Source organism: Lonchura striata, chromosome 3, assembly GCF_046129695.1.
Source record: "Lonchura striata isolate bLonStr1 chromosome 3, bLonStr1.mat, whole genome shotgun sequence".
Lineage (NCBI taxonomy): Eukaryota > Metazoa > Chordata > Aves > Passeriformes > Estrildidae > Lonchura > Lonchura striata.
In genome coordinates, this window is record NC_134605.1 from 13,660,196 (window position 1) to 13,680,449 (window position 20,254).

At 42.0% G+C, this 20,254-nt stretch overlaps 1 protein-coding gene across 2 annotated transcripts in view; it reads left to right on the forward strand.

Annotated features, from left to right (window-relative positions):
* Positions 1-676: 676 nt before the first annotated feature.
* EML4 (EMAP like 4) overlaps positions 677-20,254 on the forward strand; it is a 145,425-nt gene continuing 125,847 nt past the window's right edge. The window contains exon 1 of one of the 2 annotated variants that reach the window (XM_021547584.3): positions 677-1,010. In XM_021547584.3, the coding sequence (XP_021403259.1) occupies positions 986-1,010 (25 nt within the window). In that variant the 5' untranslated portion in view covers positions 677-985. The remainder of the gene's footprint in view (positions 1,011-20,254) is intronic. The other variant, XM_021547582.3, reaches the window with a different exon arrangement.

Here is a 20,254-nt window from a genome sequence, read left to right on the forward strand (position 1 = left end):
GCTTAACATATGAAATTGCCTTGGTTGGGCGATTAGATAGCATGCAGCATGGCTGATTTGAATTATTGGTCCTACTTTCTCCTTTCCCCCGACATCAAGCACATGGCTGGAAGCTACAGCAGACGGTCAGGAACTCGGCTGACTGGCAGCGGCGGGAGTGACTGCTTATGCATTCCCAGCTATAAGAAATGAGAGGGTAAAGAAATGACAATTCCTCTGGCTTAACTTCAGCGAGGAAAAACTTCCCCAACTAGTGTGAACGAACATTTTGAGATTCACCTAACAAGATCTGTTTTGACTGCTGGCGTGATTGCATTAAGTCGTCCAATTAAACCCACCCGCAGCCCGTCCAATAGACAGCACAAGCTTTTGAAGGTAAACCGAGTGCTGCTCCCGGCCGAAGCACGCCGGCGAAGGAGAAGGCGCGCCGGCCCCGGGGCGCTGCCGCTCCGCGGCCACGTCCCGCCCCGTCCCGCCCTGTCCCGTGCGCTCCGCGCAGCCCCGCGCCCGCAGCGCTCGGGGCAGCGGCCGCGGCTCTCGCGGGACCGCGGGCCGAGGCGCCGGGCACTGCCCGCCCGCCCGCGGGGCTGCGGGGCCGGCCCGCCCGCAGGGGAAGCGGCGGCTGCCAGGGCGGGCGGAGTCGGAAGCACGACAGCACGGGGCGCTGGGGCGGCGCTGGTGGCGGGGGCGGGAGCAGCTCGGCACTCGCTGCCGTGCTGGGGTCGCGGCGCAGGGACGGAGCCGGGCAGCGCCGGCCCCGCAGCAGCACCAGAGGCAGCAGCGGCAGGAGGAGGAGGAGCCGCCGGAGCCGCCTCCCGCCGCCGAGCGCGGGGAGCCGCCGGAGCCGCTGCCCCGGGCGGCTTGCGAGCGCCGGGCTGCGGCGCCGCCGCTGCCTGCCGCCGCTCCGCGGGTGAATGAACCTGTCCCGGCCGACCACGACGGCGGCTTCGCCTCGGGGTCCGGCACCAGCCTTCCTCCGCGCAAGATGGACGGTTTCGCCGGGAGTTTGGGTGAGTCGCTGCGGGACGGGACGGGAGGAGGAGCGGGCAGCCCGCCGTGCGGCGGGGCCCGGGGCGCGCACCTGCGGCCGGCGGGGATGCCGGAGCCGCCGGCTGGGACTGCCCGGGGCCGGCCGGGCGGTGCGTGCGAACACCGCCCGCGGCGGGAGGGGAGGGGATGCCAGCGCGAAATCTGGTCAGCTTCAAACCATCTGTTGCGAGAGCTCCGGCTGCACTTGCCTTCTTTGTTCTTCCCTCGCCGTGGGTTTGCGCTTCCCCAGGGCTAGTTGCTTAGCTTTGGGCTGATGGTTTGGCTTACGTTGTTTGGGTTTTTTTTTTTTTCTAATGTTACTTTGTTTTTTGCCTCTCCGTTTTGCTCCGGGGTGGGAGGGACGCCGTCGGTCCGGGCGCAGCGGGCCCGGTGTCGGACCGGGAGCCGCGGACAACTCTGCCCTGTCCCGGCTCGGAGCGGCCCCACGGGGAGCGCAGCACCCCTGGAAACTTGGGGGCGCCGGCGGCATCCTTTGGGAATGTTAACGGGGCCGTCGGCGCCTTCCCGGTGTCCGAGCATCCGTCCGTGCGCCCGAGGAACCCTGCGGGCTGCCTGGGCGACAGGTTCCTCTGCCGGAGCCCCGGCGTGATCGAAAATATTTACTGCTTGCTCGTGTAAATGTTGCCAGAAAACTGATAGGCTGCGCTGCCTCCAGTTTTATGAAGGCTGCGGCAAATTCCCACCAGTTTCTTGAACCAAAAATATTCCACCAGCCTAGTTTCTGACTTTTTTGGGGGACAGATTGCATGTGCTACTGGTTACAAGTGTGAACTGAACATGCGTTCAAATGTAAGAATTGTAAGCCGTGTAAATTTCCATTCCTGCAGATTATAAGACCATTGGTTTTGCAGTGCTGTCTACCTGCTGCTCTCACCGTTTTCAGTGCCGCTGCATCTATTGCAGGCGTTTTGTAATCAAACTCGCTCCATCTTTTGTAGAATAATAAATCTGTGTCTCTTAAAATAAGATTAATTTATTTTTACGTCACTCCCGTAAAATCTGTAGTAACAGTGAATAGTTCTCAATTTTCTGGAAAACTTGACTCATTTAAATACTTCTGAGTGTGATCCTAACCTTTCAGGTTTTTGAAATGTCAACTCCAGCATTTTGGGCATCTCTCCAAACCAAACTGGTGCACCATAATTAACAGTATGCTTTGGTAGTTTGGCTCTTTGCCAGGTATACTGTCCTTGCTCAAGTAACTGCCATGGCCATTTTGGATGTGGTGATCAGAAAGCGACACATGGAGGAATTGTATGGGTTCTGTTCCCAGTTTTCTGAGGGAAGATTTGTGCCTGTGGGTGACATATGCAAATGTGCCATGGTTAATATTTATGAACCTCTTAACCCAGCAGAAGAACTGATCACCATATCAAAGCACACCGATATTGCTTTTAACTCATGCAGTATTGGTCCCTAGAGGTCGATATTTAGAAATAACTGGCTTTTGTTGGAAGTAGGGAAAACTCAATTACTACGAAATAACAAAGCTTTGCTTTCTTGTGTGAGGTTCTCGGTGAGCAGTGGCATGGGATTGTCGGGTGGCCCAGCACCTTGTACCGGAGCCATGATGGGCTCACTGGGACATCCCATGTGTCTTATTAAGGAGGGGCTCCATCTGGACCTTTAATTTGTTTCACTGTTTGTTCAGGAAGGTGCTGTGAATTTAATGAGGATTAAGCACAGCTCAGCCTTTTAAAATGTGTATTATGATATTCACTGCTAGTTGGCCTTTGATTTTGCTTTTGTGGCAAGCACTAATGCGGAGAGGTTTGCTAGACTTGGGCTAAGGGGAGGGCATTCCCAGAATCTTTTGCTTTGAAGTATGAAACTTTATGTGACTTTTTTGTTTCCAGGTTTGAATCATGCTGCTTAGTCCTCTTCTGTATTTATAATCACTTGTTGGCTGTTCTAGCTGCTAATGAGCACATAGTGTTCACAAAGATGTGTGAATTGTTCTGAGACTTTTTTTTTTAAACGTCTCTAATTAAAATCTAATGGCTTGAATTTAATTAGCTGTCCGCTAAATGTCTTTTAGGAAGGCCATAAATTAATGTAATTTAGAATGAAATGTAAAAATTAATTAAAATTATTGTTGGCAAAGCTGTGCTGTCTATGTATGTGCGTGCTCAACCAGTCAAGCAAGCTTATTAGAGAGCAAGTTGTCCTTTTAATACCTCTTGTCATTATCTGGAAGGCAAAATGTTATTACAGATTGTGCCCTCTAGCACAGGCAGAAATACCTTCTTGCATGTCTCTTGCAGTTGAAAATACTTTACGCAGCTGTTTTCTTTTGGCTTCCACATTGAAATTTTTATGAGAATAAACAGATGAAAGAAACCATTTTATATGTAATTTAGAAAATTGTTTTGGTTATTGGCTTAGTAAGTGCTTATGTAGTGCTCTACTAATACAATTACTGTATGCAGTAAAAAGATATAAATCTATATGTTATGAGTTAACTTGCACAGTTGAAAAAAGTATTGATTATTTTGATAAAGCACTGAATTATTTCCCGTTTGCTGTGACTTCAGTACCTCTAGAATACCACAGTGATTATTGAATCCAATGTATTGTCTCAAGTAGGACAGTTGTATCTCACATTTGGCGTTACCAATGTGATGGTTGTCAGAGGTCTCAATGGATTCTGGCCATCTGCTTTTTCAGATGCATCCCTCAAAGTCAAAGAATGTGCTTCTGAATGGGAACGAGAAGTCTGTGAACTTGGACTGGGCGCCTGGGCTCTTGCCTTGTGCCCTGGCTGAGACGGGAGCACAGCATGGGCGTCTGGCTCGGATGCTGCCAAGTTCCCCGGCCTCTCAGGGTCCTCATCAAAGCAGATATGGGCAGAGAAAGCACTGCTGATCCTGCCAAAGGAGTCAAGCAGAGAGTTCTAGCAAAAAGAAAAAAAAAAAAAAAAAAAAGGCCCATGTAAGTGTTCCCCTGCTTCATCCCTGGCTCCTGTTTGTTCTGCACTGCTGCTGGTGCCTGCGAGCCCCTGGGTGAGCTGCTTCAGACGTGCCCATCAGAGGGCTGCGGGACTGCACAAGAGTGACAGTTTTGCCAATAGTAACTTTGATTTTTAGGTATCATCACGGATTATTTTACGGCCTTGCAGCTTGCCCCTGCTGTTTTGGTGGGTTTCTGCCTGAATTGGCTCGCTCGGGAGTGGGAGCAGCATGGCAGGTGGTGGGAGGAAGCAGTGGGAGCCTTCAGCAGAGGCTGGGTGGGACCGGGTGGCGCTGTGGTCGCTGTCAGCTCCCACAGTGACTTTGCTGGGTCGTGCCCAAGGTGTGAAATCTGCCAGATTTAGACTGGGGAGAGCCAGCTGTGACAGGCTGCCTGGGGCTGCTGAGGAGCGAGTGCTCTTTGCTGGACAGTTTTCCATTGCTTTTAGCAGCTGTATTGTTTTCCCTTCTGAGAAAGCTTCTGCTAATTGAACTCTGTAACAATAACTCCTGGTAAATAAAGATGTAGAAGCATTCATCATATTATATCTAAAAAATCACTACAGCCTTTTCCAACTTCATCACCAGTGTGTGATAACAATGTGGAAGAGAACATTTCAAAAGGACTCTCCATTATTGAGGTCTGTGGCAGAATAGTAATTCATAAAAAAATGGAGAAGTCTCAACTTCTGATTTCAAGCCATGGCTTTTGTGCAGCTGTGCAGGATGCCCTGAAGGTTAGAAGGAGTCTTTCTGAAGGATATTCTCTATGGTTGAAAATATTTTCACAGATAAATTAAAACCACTCTTATCTTGAAGTCTCAGGCAAGCAGAATAATTTAGGATTTTTTTTTTAAAAGATTCTTTGAGCCTGTGCATTTTGTTTTCAGAGGAATAGAAAGTAAAGGAGAGCTGAAATTACTAAGTGGAGATCAGTGCTTTGCTCTGCTGTTGTTGTTACTGCAGGAAGAACTGGAGACATAATAAAAAATTCTTTTTATATCATTTTGCGTAGTATCTACATTTTGTTCTGTCACTGACTGTATATTGCTACTAACTGCAGTTTATATGCTAACCACTTTACTGGAGGGGTGACATGGAGGCAAGTTAATCTAATTTTGTCCCATTTTTTTCCCTGGGTATCGTGTAGAAGCTGTCTGTGTCAGGTAGGTTCTGAGGCAGCGTTGTGAGCATGTGCTGGTCCTCAGCCCTGCAGGAACCAGCAGTGTCTGCTGAACCTGTGGCTTTGCCAAAACCCAGCAAGGCTTCTCCAAAGCCCCCAGTCTTGTGGGGGGACAGAGCTGCTACAGGGCTCAGGCAGAGAGGATCTTGTGGTCGCTGGTGCCGTGGGCCTGGAAAGCGTGTGTGCATGATGATTCATCCCTGGCTGGGCTCACTACCGAGAAAAATGAGTGTGTGGGGTATTTGTCATTTATTTGGGCTAGAATATTAAGTTTTATCGTTGCCCGTCTAGACTGCAGAAGTGGCCGTGGTGCTGCAATGCAACTGCTCAGAGCAACAGCGAGCTCAGCCTAATTCACAGGGCTCTGCTTGTGGGATTGCTGTGTGCTATTGTCACTCTGCTGGTCTTCATAAAAATAAAAACTTTGGCAGGACATCATTCTCCCCTGCCTGAGAAGGATGGCCTTGGCTGGTGCCAGGAGAGATTAAACTCCAGCAGCAAGGAGGGAACAGGCTGTTTGCTTTAGAAACTTGGTGGCAGCAGCTCACCTTTTGCTAAAGAGTTCTTTAGTTCATGTGCAGTGGGGAGGAACCCTTTGCTCTATAGCCAGCTGAAAAGCAGAGGATTGTGTGTTTAAAAACAATTCTATTTTGCATAGAGTAATTGGCAATAATTGCTCTCATTGTGAGCAGTATGTCAAACACAGGAGCCTGTTAGAACTCCTTCTCTTAGAATTTCTTTTTCCTTTAGAAAGGTGTTTAATACTTGGGATGCTTAGAATAATTTCTAGCCTTACTGTGTGTTTTTCATAATCTGTTACTGAATACTTTCGATATGCCAGTAGAGTTATCTGACAGGATTGTCTCTTGCCTGAAGAATCTACTCTGAAAGGATTTTTCCTTCTATGCTTTGTATCATGAAGTATGTAAGAGGGAAAAATCGGTCAAGAGCAGCATTCTTAGAAGTTCTTTGAAGCAGCATTTTGTTTTGTAAACATTATCATTATTATTATTATGAATTGTGATGTTAGTAAGTACAGGGCGATCTGTGCGTCGCTCCTTGCTCTTCAGAGCTGCTTCCCTTCTTGGTGTGGTTTGTATCACTTACTGAGGTTTATTTTTCCTGTCTCTCTTTAGGTCTTTGCTAAACCTAATCCCTAATGAATGCGATCATAAGGCCAAGAATGTTGTTCCTGTTTTACCCACACGTAATGGGAAGAGTGTGAGAGGGTACTTAATTTTATAGCACATGGCATGTATGATGACAGTGCAAGTCTCTTTGCTCTTGCTGGTGTTGAGCGTTTCTAGTAGAGACATTCTTATGTTTAGGAGGTGAAAATCACCTGATAAAGAACTTCTCATAAGCTTCACTAACTTCCTTTTCAGGAAATCTTTCTGCAGTTACTTATGAGCTCAGGTGGAACCACTGCTCACCTCGCTTTTCCTCTCTGTAAACAAGTGAGCACCAGGAGTTTAAAGAGGAATTACTTGCCTCTTTTTCTTCATCTGCTTGTTTAAATTGATGCAGAATTCTAGTTTCCTGGACTTTTCTTTAATTGAGTGCTGAGGGATGAGTAACTGGGCACCACATGGTGATGTGTTTTTTTTTCTAAGAGCTTGAGTGCTCTTTAGGAAGTACACATATGGGCATTCAGCTTGTAAAAGCTTGTGTCCATGGAGCAACTTGGAGTCTGAACTGACCATTCAGTCAGTGAAATGGATGGGTGGTGCTGATGAAAGGGTGGGATGTAGAGAGCAACACCATCACCATTAAAAACCTGAGTTTATTGCTAAATCTTGGAACATAGAAAAAGCTTTTTCTCTTCTCATTTTGCCTTTTATTTTTCTTCCTCCTTCCTGCTCCCTTTCTTATTTTTGTTTGGCTTTTTTTGCTCCATGATGCAAGTATTCATGTTACAAACCATCAGTGAGTGCTACAACAGTCTTAAACTTTCTGCTCCAAGTCTTCTTACTGGATTGAATGAGCTAGGGTTTTTAAATCAGTTTTTGATTGTTTTGCCTCTCAGTGGGTTGCCTCTTTTGCTTGTCCTCCATAGTTTCAGCCTAGCTTGTTTGCTAAATATAGCTGTGTCTTGTTGTTCTTTAACTGCTGGTTTCTTAATCCCTTTCCTGACTCTTTAATAGCTGCACTGCTCTGCTTTGCATGACAGTGCTGTGGACAGGGAGGGACAGCTACCTTTCCCCAAGTGTTTGGAGAATCCACCTTCTTTCTTTGGTTGGTGTTCACTGCTTTTCTGCCCCATCTAGTGATGTGGAATTCATGCTCCCGTGGCTTCTTAAGCAAGATATTTTTGAGTGCAAATCTGCCTTATTGTAGAAGTAGACTTACTTTTTGTATTTAATACCTCTTCTTTCTGGAGCTGCTTGTACTTGTGAGCGACTCTTATGCATAATAGAAATGCAGTGTGAGGGGCAAAAGCAGGAACAACAGCTATGCACTGTAAATGGGTGTGATATATTTTGTACAATTACATGGAATTTTCTATGAATTAAATTAAAGAAAAATACTCACTGTTGTCTGTCACCTGGTTCTCTCATTTTGCTGAAGCTCCACTCATAGCTGTAAATGCAGTGCTCCAGTCTGGAGTTGGTTCCAATTTCTCTGGCCAGCTTTGAGCTTAAAAACTACAGCAGAGGGAGGCTGAAACCAGACTGGTTTATGTTTGATTGTATTTTGGATTTTTGTAAACAGTCTTAATGCATCAAGCTAAATTGGCAGGCTTTCCTAATCCTCTGGGAAAACTGGGAGTTTGAAACCCAGTGGATAAATGAAAAAAATTGTTCTAAGCCCCAGATTTGGCTCCCTAAAGGGATGCTGTAAATTAGTTAAACCTAGAAATGTGGTTTAATTCAAGTAAATGAAAAAGCATTTTCATGAGAACCTTATAATTTTGAAGAAAAAAGAGTTTGGTTTCTTTATTCTGAGTTGAGACACAAAAGCAAGAAAATGGCTGTTGACAAGAAATTTGTATTTGCTGTCCAAACAAAGAGGTAATGATTTCACCACTTTTTATGGTTTTTAATGAAATGATGACATAAGGGTACTAGAAATTGTTTTAAAATGCTTAAATTATTCAGTAGCTGAGGTAAGCAAGCCTGTACATTCATGACTAATTTTAACAATTCCATATACACATAAGATGAATGTTAGACCTACTTGTTTCCTTACAGTTTGCTATATGTTACTTTTTTTTTCTTTTTTGAGAAGAAAAGAAAAATATTGCTTTTGTGTCAAAGTTCTGATGAGCTTTGTGCCCATCAGTGTAGAAAAGAACAGCAGTAGGGTGGGCTTGAGTTTGTTTCTGTCCCTCTTTTTCTTGGTCACAAGCAGACCATGCCATTTCCTTGAGGTGTTTCCTGCTCTGTGTGCATTACATGGATCTTTTAGAACTCAAGATTTGCATTACAACTGGTAGGGTTTGGGAGTTGTTTGGATGCAGTTTGATTGAATGGAATTTCAGAAGAGCATTTCTAAAAATATGCTTTTTTGTGTTTCCAAAGAGAGGTGTGGAAAGGAGGAACCTCCAGAGGTAAGAAGCAGAAATTAAACTCTATCAGCTGCAGCATTCAGAGACGTGGCAATACTCATGTCTGCGTAGTATCACTTAGCTTCTTTAAACAAGAGCTCTAACAAGGAGGTAATTACAACTTTGTTTAACTATGAAATTCTGCATTGAACTGCTATCCCCTCCTCTCCCAGAGTGTGCTGTGCAAATGCCATCAGAGAGACCTGGCAGGAAATCAGTGGTTTGTGTGGCTGTGGTGCTTGCTTTCTGAATTCTAAACATGTCCATTAAAACCATGAGGCAAGAGGGACAATAACAGGCAGTACAAACTCCATTTTTGTTCTTTTTAAATTATTTTAATTTATTTTTTTATATTCTTTCATAGGATAACCATGAAGCAGCACTGAATCCATCTGCATGTCTATTTTCTAAGCATTTAATGATGGCATTTTTCCATGAAAATTATATGCTATATTGAAGAAAGATGACATGTTGGCAGTGCTGTTCTCCAAATCTGGATTTTTTTTCTGTATTTTCTATAATCTGCAACTATAGTATTTTTTGAAAGGTGGTTGGAGGACTGAAGTGTTGGTTATAAACAAAGAGTTGGGTGATTTCAGATATTTTCAAAGGAGCTGTAAAAATAGAAATTGCTTCTCTTCCTCTTAAGCATAGAGAAAAGTGGGTCTTAGGCATAGTTGTAGAAAACAGTAAACAATTCAGATTCTTGTAAAACACTTTTTTCTTTCCCCTGAACACTTTATTTGGCTTATTAGTGGTCCATTAGAAATTATATTCCAGCATGGCACTATTCCTGTGCTGTTTGCTAGAATAACTAATCAGAATCGTTGGTACAAACTCTAAATAGGAAGAAACAATTGCTGACCCCCAACTGCTGTATAGCTTTGGGTGGCATTTCCAAAATCTATCCAGCATATTAGGCAGTAATGGTGTTACAAACTGTTGTATATTTTTAGGATTCAATTGGAAAATTATCAAAGTGTGTAGATAATTTCTGTGTGAGATTGACATTATGCCTCAAGCTTTTGCCTGCTAGCTGGTTTAGGTGCAAAGAAAACAGAAGTTGGCAATTTTCAAGTTTGTAAACTTTGAAGTTTAGAACCACCCTAGCCAAGAACTGAAAAACAATCCCACTTTATTCAATGTGGACAAATAGAGACTCAAAATTATTGTTTAATCACAAAATGGTTTGGCTTGGAAGGGACCTTAAAGATCATCTAGTTCCAACCCCCTGCTGTGGGCAGGGACACCTTCCATTTTGACCAGGTTGCTCCAAGCATCATCTAAAGACAAATTTGATTCTGAAATAGACTTCCATTTTTCATTTTCAGATGCCAAACCTTTAGATGTTAATAGTTGTCAGTTATTTAAACTCTGGAGGGATTCAAGCTGTGGGCATCAGGTTGGTGAATGTTATCAAATCTTTGATCTTTATGTACTGCAGAATGGTTTATTATGGATTAAATGTCATGGTGGGCATTAGCAAATGCAGGAAATACTTATTTGGAGGAATCTTATATTGCTTTTTCATTAGGGTATTTTGTCAGTGAGCTGATGGGGTATTGTGTGGGACTCTAATCTGGCATCCTACTTACTGAACTGGAGATAGAAGACCAGTGTTTCTTTATATCAAGTCATGAGTTTTGAACAGATATTTGGTAATTCATTTTGTGCGTGTGTGCCAGGCTTGTGGCTCTGCTGCAGGAATGTTTGTATGTGTGTATAGTATTCTACTTGTAGAGAAATATGAGGTTGGGAGAGCATTTTACTTGACTTTTAGTACTCAAATATTAAAGTCATCCTCCACCTCAGAAACAAAGAGTGTAAGCTGTTTACTACTAGATTTAGGTATTTGAAGCATTGTTAGAGTGGAGATTTTATCTTGTTTCCCTCTCTGCCTGTCAGTTCAGTTATTGCCTAGCTAAATAATACAGGTTTTTGTGTAGAGATTCTTGCTAACATGCTTTTAATTATCGGCATTTACTTTATTATTTGCAGTAGAAATCTCAATTTCCTGCTCCTATAGCTACAGCAGCTTTACCAGCAATAGGGCTCTAACTTGACTGCTGGTTTTTGTGAATGAATGGCAACATTACTCTTTGTTTTCTATAGATCACTAAGGGAGATTTTTTTCCAAAGCTATAGATAGAATGACAGAGAATTACAGGAAAGTGAAAGAAAATTAACAAGAAAGCTTGCATAGACTATTTGCAGCCTAAATTGTATTTGTCAGTTCATGAAGATTTGTGTTTGATAAGATCACTTACATCTGCCTTTCAGCCTTTAATTGAAGTTAATTTGAACAGATAAAATTTTAGTAGTCTTTATTTTAGTTTCCAGAACTAATTGGGTAATTTCCAGACTGTGGTGTCTGTATATGTATATACATAGTAACACACCCACTGACATCCCCTTACCCTCTCCCCTAGTTTTATTTAAAGGATTCATCGTCTGGCCAGCTTTTCAGTGAAGGAACTTTTCCCAATATCAAATCCAAACCTGTCCTGATGCAATTTCCTGTGTTGTATCACTTGTTTACTGGGAGACTTACCCTCACCTTATATATAACATATCTCTTATGTAATGTAGCCCTATCTGGACTTATTTTTTGTGTGTGTGATTAATGTACCTTTTGGTTTCCTGTCAGTATTACTGGATTTTGATTATCTTAAGCATAGCAGTGTGTATTTGGTTTTGAAAACCTTTAGGCTAACTTTGAGGTAGCTTTTTTTTTTTTCTTGCTCTTTGCCATGTTGCTTTTTACAGAGTCTGTTGCATACAGCGTATGGGTTAAAACTCAAAATGCCTTCAAAGTTAAACTAATTAGCAGGGAAATCTTTACTAGAAAAAACTGACTTGCCTAAGATGAACAAGAAGCTGCATTTTGGCAAACAGCTCTTCCGTTCTATCATATGATCTTTGGGTATGTATTTTTAGAAGAAAAATGGGTAGGGTTGATCTCATCTAAGAGTTGCCTGTTGGCTCTTAACTCCAGTTTTCTTCATCTGCTTTACTCTGGGATGTTACTGACCCTTGTGTTGCAGTACTGGCTTAACAGTCTTGGGTACTGGTTCCTGCCTTTGATCTGCATCTTTCTTTATTGAGAAATAGGGGTGCAAAACAGCCATTTCATAGTGATTTTCATCTGTCTCCTCAGCTTTAATGTGTGTGTGCTAACATTCTCCTTTCTCTGTCGTGCACAGTTCATGTTGTGTCCTGTGTTCTCCTCCAGGCTGCACAGAAGGAGCTGCTTGGTGGCTTTGAGCCAGCCACAGGCACTGTCACGCTGGGGAGCAGAGCCAGACCCCCACTGGGATTTGGGGTAACCTCTCTGGTTACCCCATGGGGTAGCCCATGGCAAGACCTTTGAGATGGAAACCATCTCTGCTTCTCTTTGCTGATTCCCCTGTAGATGTGGTCCTAATGATGTGCAGGGAAGCTGGGTGGTGTGACAGCAGAGACTTCCATATGGCTCTACAAAATAGGGGTAATGCTAATAATTACATATCACATACAGTTTGGACTTCCTGTGAGCAAGCAGTTTTTGTAGCAGGGACAGGAAAGGAAACTGTCTGTCCCTGGAAGGAAAGCCTCTGATTGGAGCCACCCTGCTGAACTCCCTGGGGGGTTTGGTGGGGATGCTGACAAGCTGCAGCTGCTGGAGGGATGCTCTGCAGAGCAGCTCGTGTTTCTTCCTGGTGTGTTAGACTGCTGTGACCTGTGCTCCTCACGATGAGTACCTAGATTGTCCAGTGCTCTGTAACTTTGTAAAACCACCCCTCCAGTACCCCCTGTGTAGAACATCCCTCTGTTGTTATTGTTTGGGTTTTTTTTTAAACTTTTATTCCATGTGGAATATGATTTTGTGTTTTTCACTGAATGCCATTTAACTTCAAGTTTTTGGAAAGCTCTTGAGGTTGTTTACTGCACGCTTGCCATGTTCACCATGCTTGCCATGGGCTACTTTTATGTCACGTCACCCTTTTGCTAACCTGTGCTCCCCTGAGATGCTGACTTCTAGCGATTTCAGCATTATAGAAGCAATTTTCTGTCTCTTGGAAACAGATGTTAAAATAGGTTTTAGTCATTTACCTCTTGGGCTATGTGAACCATTTGTATTCTTGGAATGGAAAACTCAATCACATTGATGCTTTGATAACTTCATGTCTTTCTGGGCCTCTTCCAGGGATCTTGAAGCAGGAAGGTGTTGCTGCTTGTTGCACCATACTGGCTGCTCAAACCAACAAAATTCTATTCCTTGGTTTTCTTCTACAAGAACCATCCCTCTTATTTAGTGAGATAATGGCTGCCATATGGTTTTCTTCATTACCCTCTTCTCTTCTAATTTTTCATTTGTGCTTATGTACTAAAAGCTTCGGGGGACCATCTTCCATGCTAGTGAAACACTGAAAGTTGGTAAGTTTCTGCATTTAGAAACTTGTTAGAGCTACACTTTTTCAACATACAGCAAATAATCATAAAGGCATTTTTATTAGTTTTTTATACTCTGAAGTACATTCCACTTATTTGTTAATCATTATTGGTTTGATTGTTTTGTTTGACGTAACCCATTTTCCCAAGGATTTTATTGTAGCAATTACACATATGCAACGTGAAACTTAGAAGGAAGTGCCGCATCAGATCACTGGAGATTCTGTGCTGCTTTTACAGCTAAATTTTGTTTTGTGGTGTTAAAGTTAATGATTTCTTGCTGTGCACACTGTTTCACATGAATAGTTGCATCTGCTTTCACATTAATATGTTGTATCTGCTTATTACTGAGAGTATTTTTTCAAACCCACATGGCGTCAATATAATTTATAGGAAACTTACCTTTGGTTTTGTAATTGAACACACAGGGTTGTATTTAGGTGCTTTCTAGTGCTGCCTCTTTTATTGCTCTAAAAAGTGACTTGTAGAAGTCATATAGAGTAGTTATAATTACCAAAAGGTATTGAAGCTCTTCTGTTACAAATTGTGATTTTTTTTTACCATGTGTGGTGTTCTGCTCCCATTTTACATTTCACTTTTCTACTCCTTTTTGAGTAAGCTGCATACTGAGCAGTTTGTCTACTTTCTACCTACCATAAAACCCCCTCAGATTTAGTTTTGAGGCAATAATTTGTAGTCCTTTAGTAGGTCAGCGTTCCTGTTTGTATAAAAACATTTCTGAAGGTGTCAGCAAGAGAAAACCAGATGGAGTCAAGCTCTGGTGGTGCTCTCACTGCATTCGCTGCTTGGAGGATGGACAACGCACTGCTGCATGTGAGAGTCATCAGCATGGTACCTTGCTGTGCTGGGGGAAGAGCTGGTCCCATCCCATGGCTCAAGCCAGGAGGTGATGGAGCTGTGTTGGAGGACTGCAGGGGGCTGGTGAGAGACAGCTGTGGCAGTAGAGGACAGCAGACTTCTGAGTGTGACTTATTTATTTTTTTTTTAAGCTTGCTTTTATAACCCCTTTTCAGAGTACTGGTGGCTGTATTTGAGGGAAGTAGGGTGAGGAAAACAAAAGGTGAGCACTTGAAGCCCAAGTGATTTCTTGTATAAAAAGTTTAGAGTTAGCTGTATGCCCATCAACATGATAATGAGTGTGTTTCTGCAGAAAAACAGCTAATTCCTGATCTGAATTTCCAGACTAGATGGTTTATCTCATGGTAATGTCCAGGGTGACAGCAATAACTCTATTCATGTAGTCATGTTGGAGAAACCCTTGAGTCTTGCTGAAGAGCTTTGGGATGCTGAGTGTTGCAGGCTGTGCTTTGCTGTCCCCAGGGGCAGGGGGCTGCAGCAGTGCCACACCTGCCTTTGACTGTGGTGGGTCACTGCTGGTGGCTGTGTGTGGGAGGTCACTGGCAGGATGGATTTGTCACCGTGTCTCTGGAGGATGTGGGGAAGCGAGTGGGCAGATAGTGGTCTGAAAGCTTGGTTTGGAAACTGTAAAGGTAACACTGTGCAAAGAAATGAAAGAAGGTGCCTGGTGGTGTGTGCTGCCCAGCAGGGCCAGCCTGTGGTCTGGTTCCCCTTTGCAAAGACCCGTCTGACCTCGTTGTGGAGCTCCTGGCTGCCAGCTTGGTGGGGAGGTGGTTCACTGCACAGCCCAGAGGTGAAAATACCTCCTTGAAGTGTGGCTGCTGGACAGATGCTGTGAGGGAGGCAGAACAGCTTGGTGTGCTGGCAGAGCAGTGGGGGAGACAGCTGGATGCTGTTGAACATCCCAGTACTCTCCAAATCCCAGCCACTTTCTTCTCTCTCTGCTGCTTTCCCTCCACTTCTTCCTGGCCTTCTCCTGCCATTCTCAAAAACAGTGTGTGAAAAGAGAGAAAGGATTTTCTTTTTCAAAGCCTTCTTGGGAAAGCCTGATGTTACACGTCCACCTATGTCATTGTGTCTTCTTAAAAATCAAATATAAATGAACATAGTATTGTTTTCTTCACTAAGCCAGCCCCAAACTTGATCTAATTATCCCATTTAATTATCATTGTTTGTCTTACTGTCCTTATTAAGGCAGTTATGAATATGTTCCAGATGAGAAAAGTGTTTTAATTTCATTTTACTGTTGCTGTATGCTAAATGGAAAAATAAGCCTGCCTAATTCCCTTAGAATATATATTTTATGGGAAACATATATTCCCTTAGAATGTAGATTTTATGGAAATATCTGAAGTTAAGGAGTCAATAATTTTAACCTAATACTTCATTCATAAGACTTGATTTTGAGCTTCATATTCTAAAGCTAGTGTGTTGTGGAGCAGGTAATCATAGGAAAGGCAAATAACTATCACATTACAAAACTTTTCTACATTAAAAATATGACCATATGTGCCTCTGAATAATTCCAGATGGAAGGCTGCTGGTTTATAATTTGCTTTATATTACATTTCTTCAGAATTCTTTGCTTCCTTTTTTTTTCTTTTGTTATTGTTACAAATCCAGGGATATATTACAAGCAGAAAAAATAAAGAGTGCAAAATAATAGTTTATCCCAGCAGACTTTTAGGTTGGACGTTATGAAAAATTTCTTCACAGAAGGGGTTGTAAAGCATTGGAATAGGCTGCCCAAGGGAGTGGTGGAGTCACCTTCCCTGGGAATGTTCAAAAAACAGTGTGGCACTTGAGGACATGGTTTAGTGGTGAACATGGTGGTGAGTTGATGGTCAGACTTGATCAGCTTAAATGTCGTTTCCAACCCTGAGGATTCCATTTCACTTACTAGGTGTGTAAATCCCATTCCCCAATGTTTTGGTTGTATACTTGAGCTAACAGGGGCGTCAGGTTTGGATTGGTCATACAGACTTTTTCATATGTTATCATGTAGTCCCTAAGTGATCCTATTCTAGGGTACAATTCTTTTTTAATATATATTTTAGGAAGCATATTCAGATGCTTACTGAGGGAGTTCCCAGAGTGAATGTGAATGTGAAACCTTTCAAAGTAAAAGGGAAGAACTTGAGAAAGTTGCAAACCTCTGAAAACATGAAAAAAATACTATAATAAAAGTGGTTTTGCAACCTTGGCTCTGTTTGCTGAGAGTAGTGCAGCATGGAAGTCCTTTTGAAAGACACATACTCTTGAAGCTTGTCAGCTTATTCTGTTTCATGAAACCACTTTTAACAGCTTTGTGTTACAAAAAGAACCTTAGAAATACACGTAAGCTTGGTTCATTTTGTCAAAGGCAGTGGTTAAATATTTAGTCTCAGTAATTGCAGTTGCACTTTCACGGCAAGGTTTAGAAAAATGAAATTTTGGGTTATAGTTAATGAAGTTGTAATTGTTTTTATGTGTGAGGTCACCTGGGGCTCCTTTCAGGAGTGGGTTGTAGTAATCCTCTTACCCTCCTGCCCTGGGCAACTTGATGGTTCTTGATCCCCACATGGAACACCTGAATTGCAATTCTGGTCTTTATTAGTCCTTGCTTGCTTACTCTTTATGACAGAGCACTATCAAGTTCATTCAGGATGACAATTTCAATTTTTACTATTTGTGTCTATCTACGGCATTTTCCTTACATCTTTTTATTTACTAATTTCTCACACAGTTTTAACAGTATTTCCTAAGTCTCTATTATAAGAAACAGTAACTCTGCCCATGTCAATAGATATTTTATGTTTAGTTCCACTTAAAACATCACTTGGGTCCATGTGCAATGTGTTAATAACACAGATGATGAGCTTGGCATAAAAAGTGCCTGTTCCAAGTTGCTTTTTCATCTATATCCTCCTTGTTTTTATTTCTTTATTTCCCCACAATCAAATTTCAGGGCTTTAAAATAGGCTATGTACTGTTCCAGGCTGTCCTTCTGCCATACTTACTTAATGGCAGAGGAAAGTATGGGGTTTAATTTTGGCCATGACAAACACAAAGTCAGAATATCTGGAAAACTTATTTCCATGTCTGGAAACCTTATCCTTATTTTGCTACTTCTTGGGGCTAAATATTGATTAAATTGCTAATTATTCAGGAGTCACGTGGAATACAAAATGCTTCAGAGCCTTATGGTTATAAGCCTTAAGAAGCTTGCCCCAATGCCTTTCAATGGACCATATAATTAAAGAGGAGTTCTTCATGTGCTTTGCTGAGGTATTAACTGCTTGTGCCTGCAAAATGGGGATTTTCTTTTTGTCATGCAGGCAGAGTGAGTTCTGTGGTATGTGCTTTTTACAATAAGTGGAAATGTGTGTATTTTTTAAAAAATCAGATCAGTTTCAATGATCTTTAAAGAATGTGCAGCTTAAGAGAAATCATCTTGATTTCTCAAAAAGCATCATCTTTGTTGAAAAGTGCAAATTGAGTAAAATAGTTTCTGGAGTACAGAACCTCCTGTACAGTGCTATTTCTGAAATGCTGTTAGGAAAGAGGCCAGGATTAGAAGGGGAGCAAAATTTAGCAGTATGGAGGACTGGGATTGCTAATGGTAAGCTTTTTCTCATGCTTCTGTACCATTTTTATGGTCTTTCAGAGAAGGATATTGTGACATTGCTCCTAGGTTCAAGTACTTCTGTGGTCATCTTTTCTGTGGTTTAGACTTCTTTTGGTTTGAATTCTATACTTGTACATGATTTTATCACTTTTCTATGAAACCTTTGCCCTGGTCCTTTAGCATTTTAGATTAAAATTGTCCTTTGCAGCTGGAAATTCCCATTAACTGGCTTGTTTCTCACACAGAGGAAGTTTAAATGTATTCACAAGCCCATGTGTATAAAGAGGAGGCTGTTTCCTTGCAGTTGCTTTAAGGAAACAGGGGAGTTAAGGAGCTTTTGCAATATCAGGCTTGTTTGCTCAGTTGCTGTTATAACAACCCCCTCAGAATTGCTGCTTTGTAAATGATACCCTAGCTACTATTAATTATTCTTAATACTAAAATCAATTCTATTTGATGAGCATTTAACCTGGAAGACTTGTCTTGACATGCAAGGCCAATTAGCTTGCATGGTGTGGTGTTCTTTGCACGCATTTTTTATTTTTTAAATAAAATTTTTTATTTTTTAAATAAAAATGCCAGCTGGCATTTCTTAAGGTCTGTGATGATTCCTCTGCATGAGGGTTTCAGCAAGACACTGTCACCACACCCTCCAGCAGCTCCCTCTTCTCTGGGGACTCCTTTTCCTGGTATTTCCTATGGTGTCCCTGAGGTTCAGCCATTCAGAATTTGACTTGTTTTACCAGGTGACCAGTGAAAAACCTGTGAGAAAAATTCATGCAAGGGGGCAAAACCTGCCTATCTGTGCCTTTGCAAGGGATGGAAGGCTGGGGCGTGGGGTGTGCATGTGATATCTTGGAGTCAGTTATGAGAGAAACTGTATTTTGGAGCAGAAGTGTGCAGATCACTCTATGGAAGATGGTGGGTGGGTGCATAATCAGCTTAAACATGGCTGAATTGGTTATTCAGTCTTCCAGCAGGAATTGCCTTTGTGTAGAAATCAGGAATGAAGAGCACAGGCTCACCTAGAAGTGATTTGCTGTGAGTATGAAGATGTAAGGTTTGAAAAAAAGGAGAGGGATCTAAGTGGGAGGTGTTTGCCTCCCCCAGCATGTCCTTTCACACAAGCTAATGGTGTTTTTTCAGGTGAAATGTGGGCTGGCACAAAACAGGAGACAGCATTGCATCTTGAAATAAACACTTAAATATTTAATTAAAAACAGATATGTGCGGGAGAGGATGCCTTAGGAGCACAGGCAATTGCAATAACCAAAATGTGTTGAAAGAGAAGGTGATGCATTGCATAAAAATCCAGAGGACCGTTGAGTGTTAAAGCTCAGTGATATGGTTAACTTACTCATAGAGAAGTTCCTCAGCAGTACTCAAAAAACCATGTTATGGCTTTTGGCATGGATATCTTTATAAATGGATTCTTTCTGTATGGGTATGTTTGAAGTTTTTAGTGTGAGTGAAGAAGGAAATGGTAGGTGAATGTTCTTGGTTCTGCAAAACATTGATGATCCCTAGTAAAACCACTAACTAAGGGTTGTAACTGTTTAAAAATTCCCTATAGAGGTGTTCTCTGGTTAAAATGCTTAAATAGAAATATTTCAGATTTCTGTTTCTGTGACTGGATACATACTGGTTTCTCCAGAGCTTTTCAGTGGTCTAATGTGCTTACTTTAATTGTCTAAATTAGCAAATATCAAGTGATGTAGAGACGGCTGTGGGTTGAGAAAGTACAATTGTTTTGAAAACAATTGTTTTTTTGTTATTTTTAGAAGACATGTCTAAACTTCTTATTTGTATAACCTTCCCAATTTAATGAACTCTAGTACCAATATTAGATGCAACTGCATGCTTTGTTCAAATGTCTGAGTGGTTATTCAGTTTTTCCCCATTTTATAAATGAATTACCCAGATATATCTACTTAAATCCTGTATTTCTGATGCTACACTATCTTGAGATGTGGAGTCTCATTTGCTTGGGCTGCATTTTTGTAAGTGACACTTGACAAGCCAGCAGACAGGAGTTTAGAAACTGGTAAGTGTTGGCATCTTTAGTTACTGATCACATTGTGCCACACATGCCCTCACAATGGGTTTTTAGGTTTTTGTTTCCTCCCCTTGCATCTGTTCCTGCAGGGCTGATTCTTTGCTTGTTGGCTGATTTGCAGACACACTTTAGTTGAGTTATTTTTGTGTTGTATTTCTTTGCAATCAGGGAGCTAACAAGAACTGTTGCAGTGAATGTGTATTTGCACGTAGCTTCAGCTGTCAGTGTAGGTTGCTTTGCTTTGCAACAATATAATGCAGGATAATTCAAACACATTTGAATGTACTCTTTTCATCAGAAGTCTCCAGAAGACTTAATGTTTGGGCCAGCAAAATAAGGAATCTTCTACTGAAATATTTCCCCCTTCTTTTCCATTCTCTGTAGGATTTTTTTTTCTTTTCTTTCTTTTCACATGTATGATTGCATAAATTGTACTCAGTTCAATAACTATTTGTACAGCTTGTGCAGGAACTCTTACAATACAGGCTGTTTCCAAATGACAGAGATGCATTCGTAGTAATAGTTGAGTGTCTGCAGTATGTCTCAACCTCTG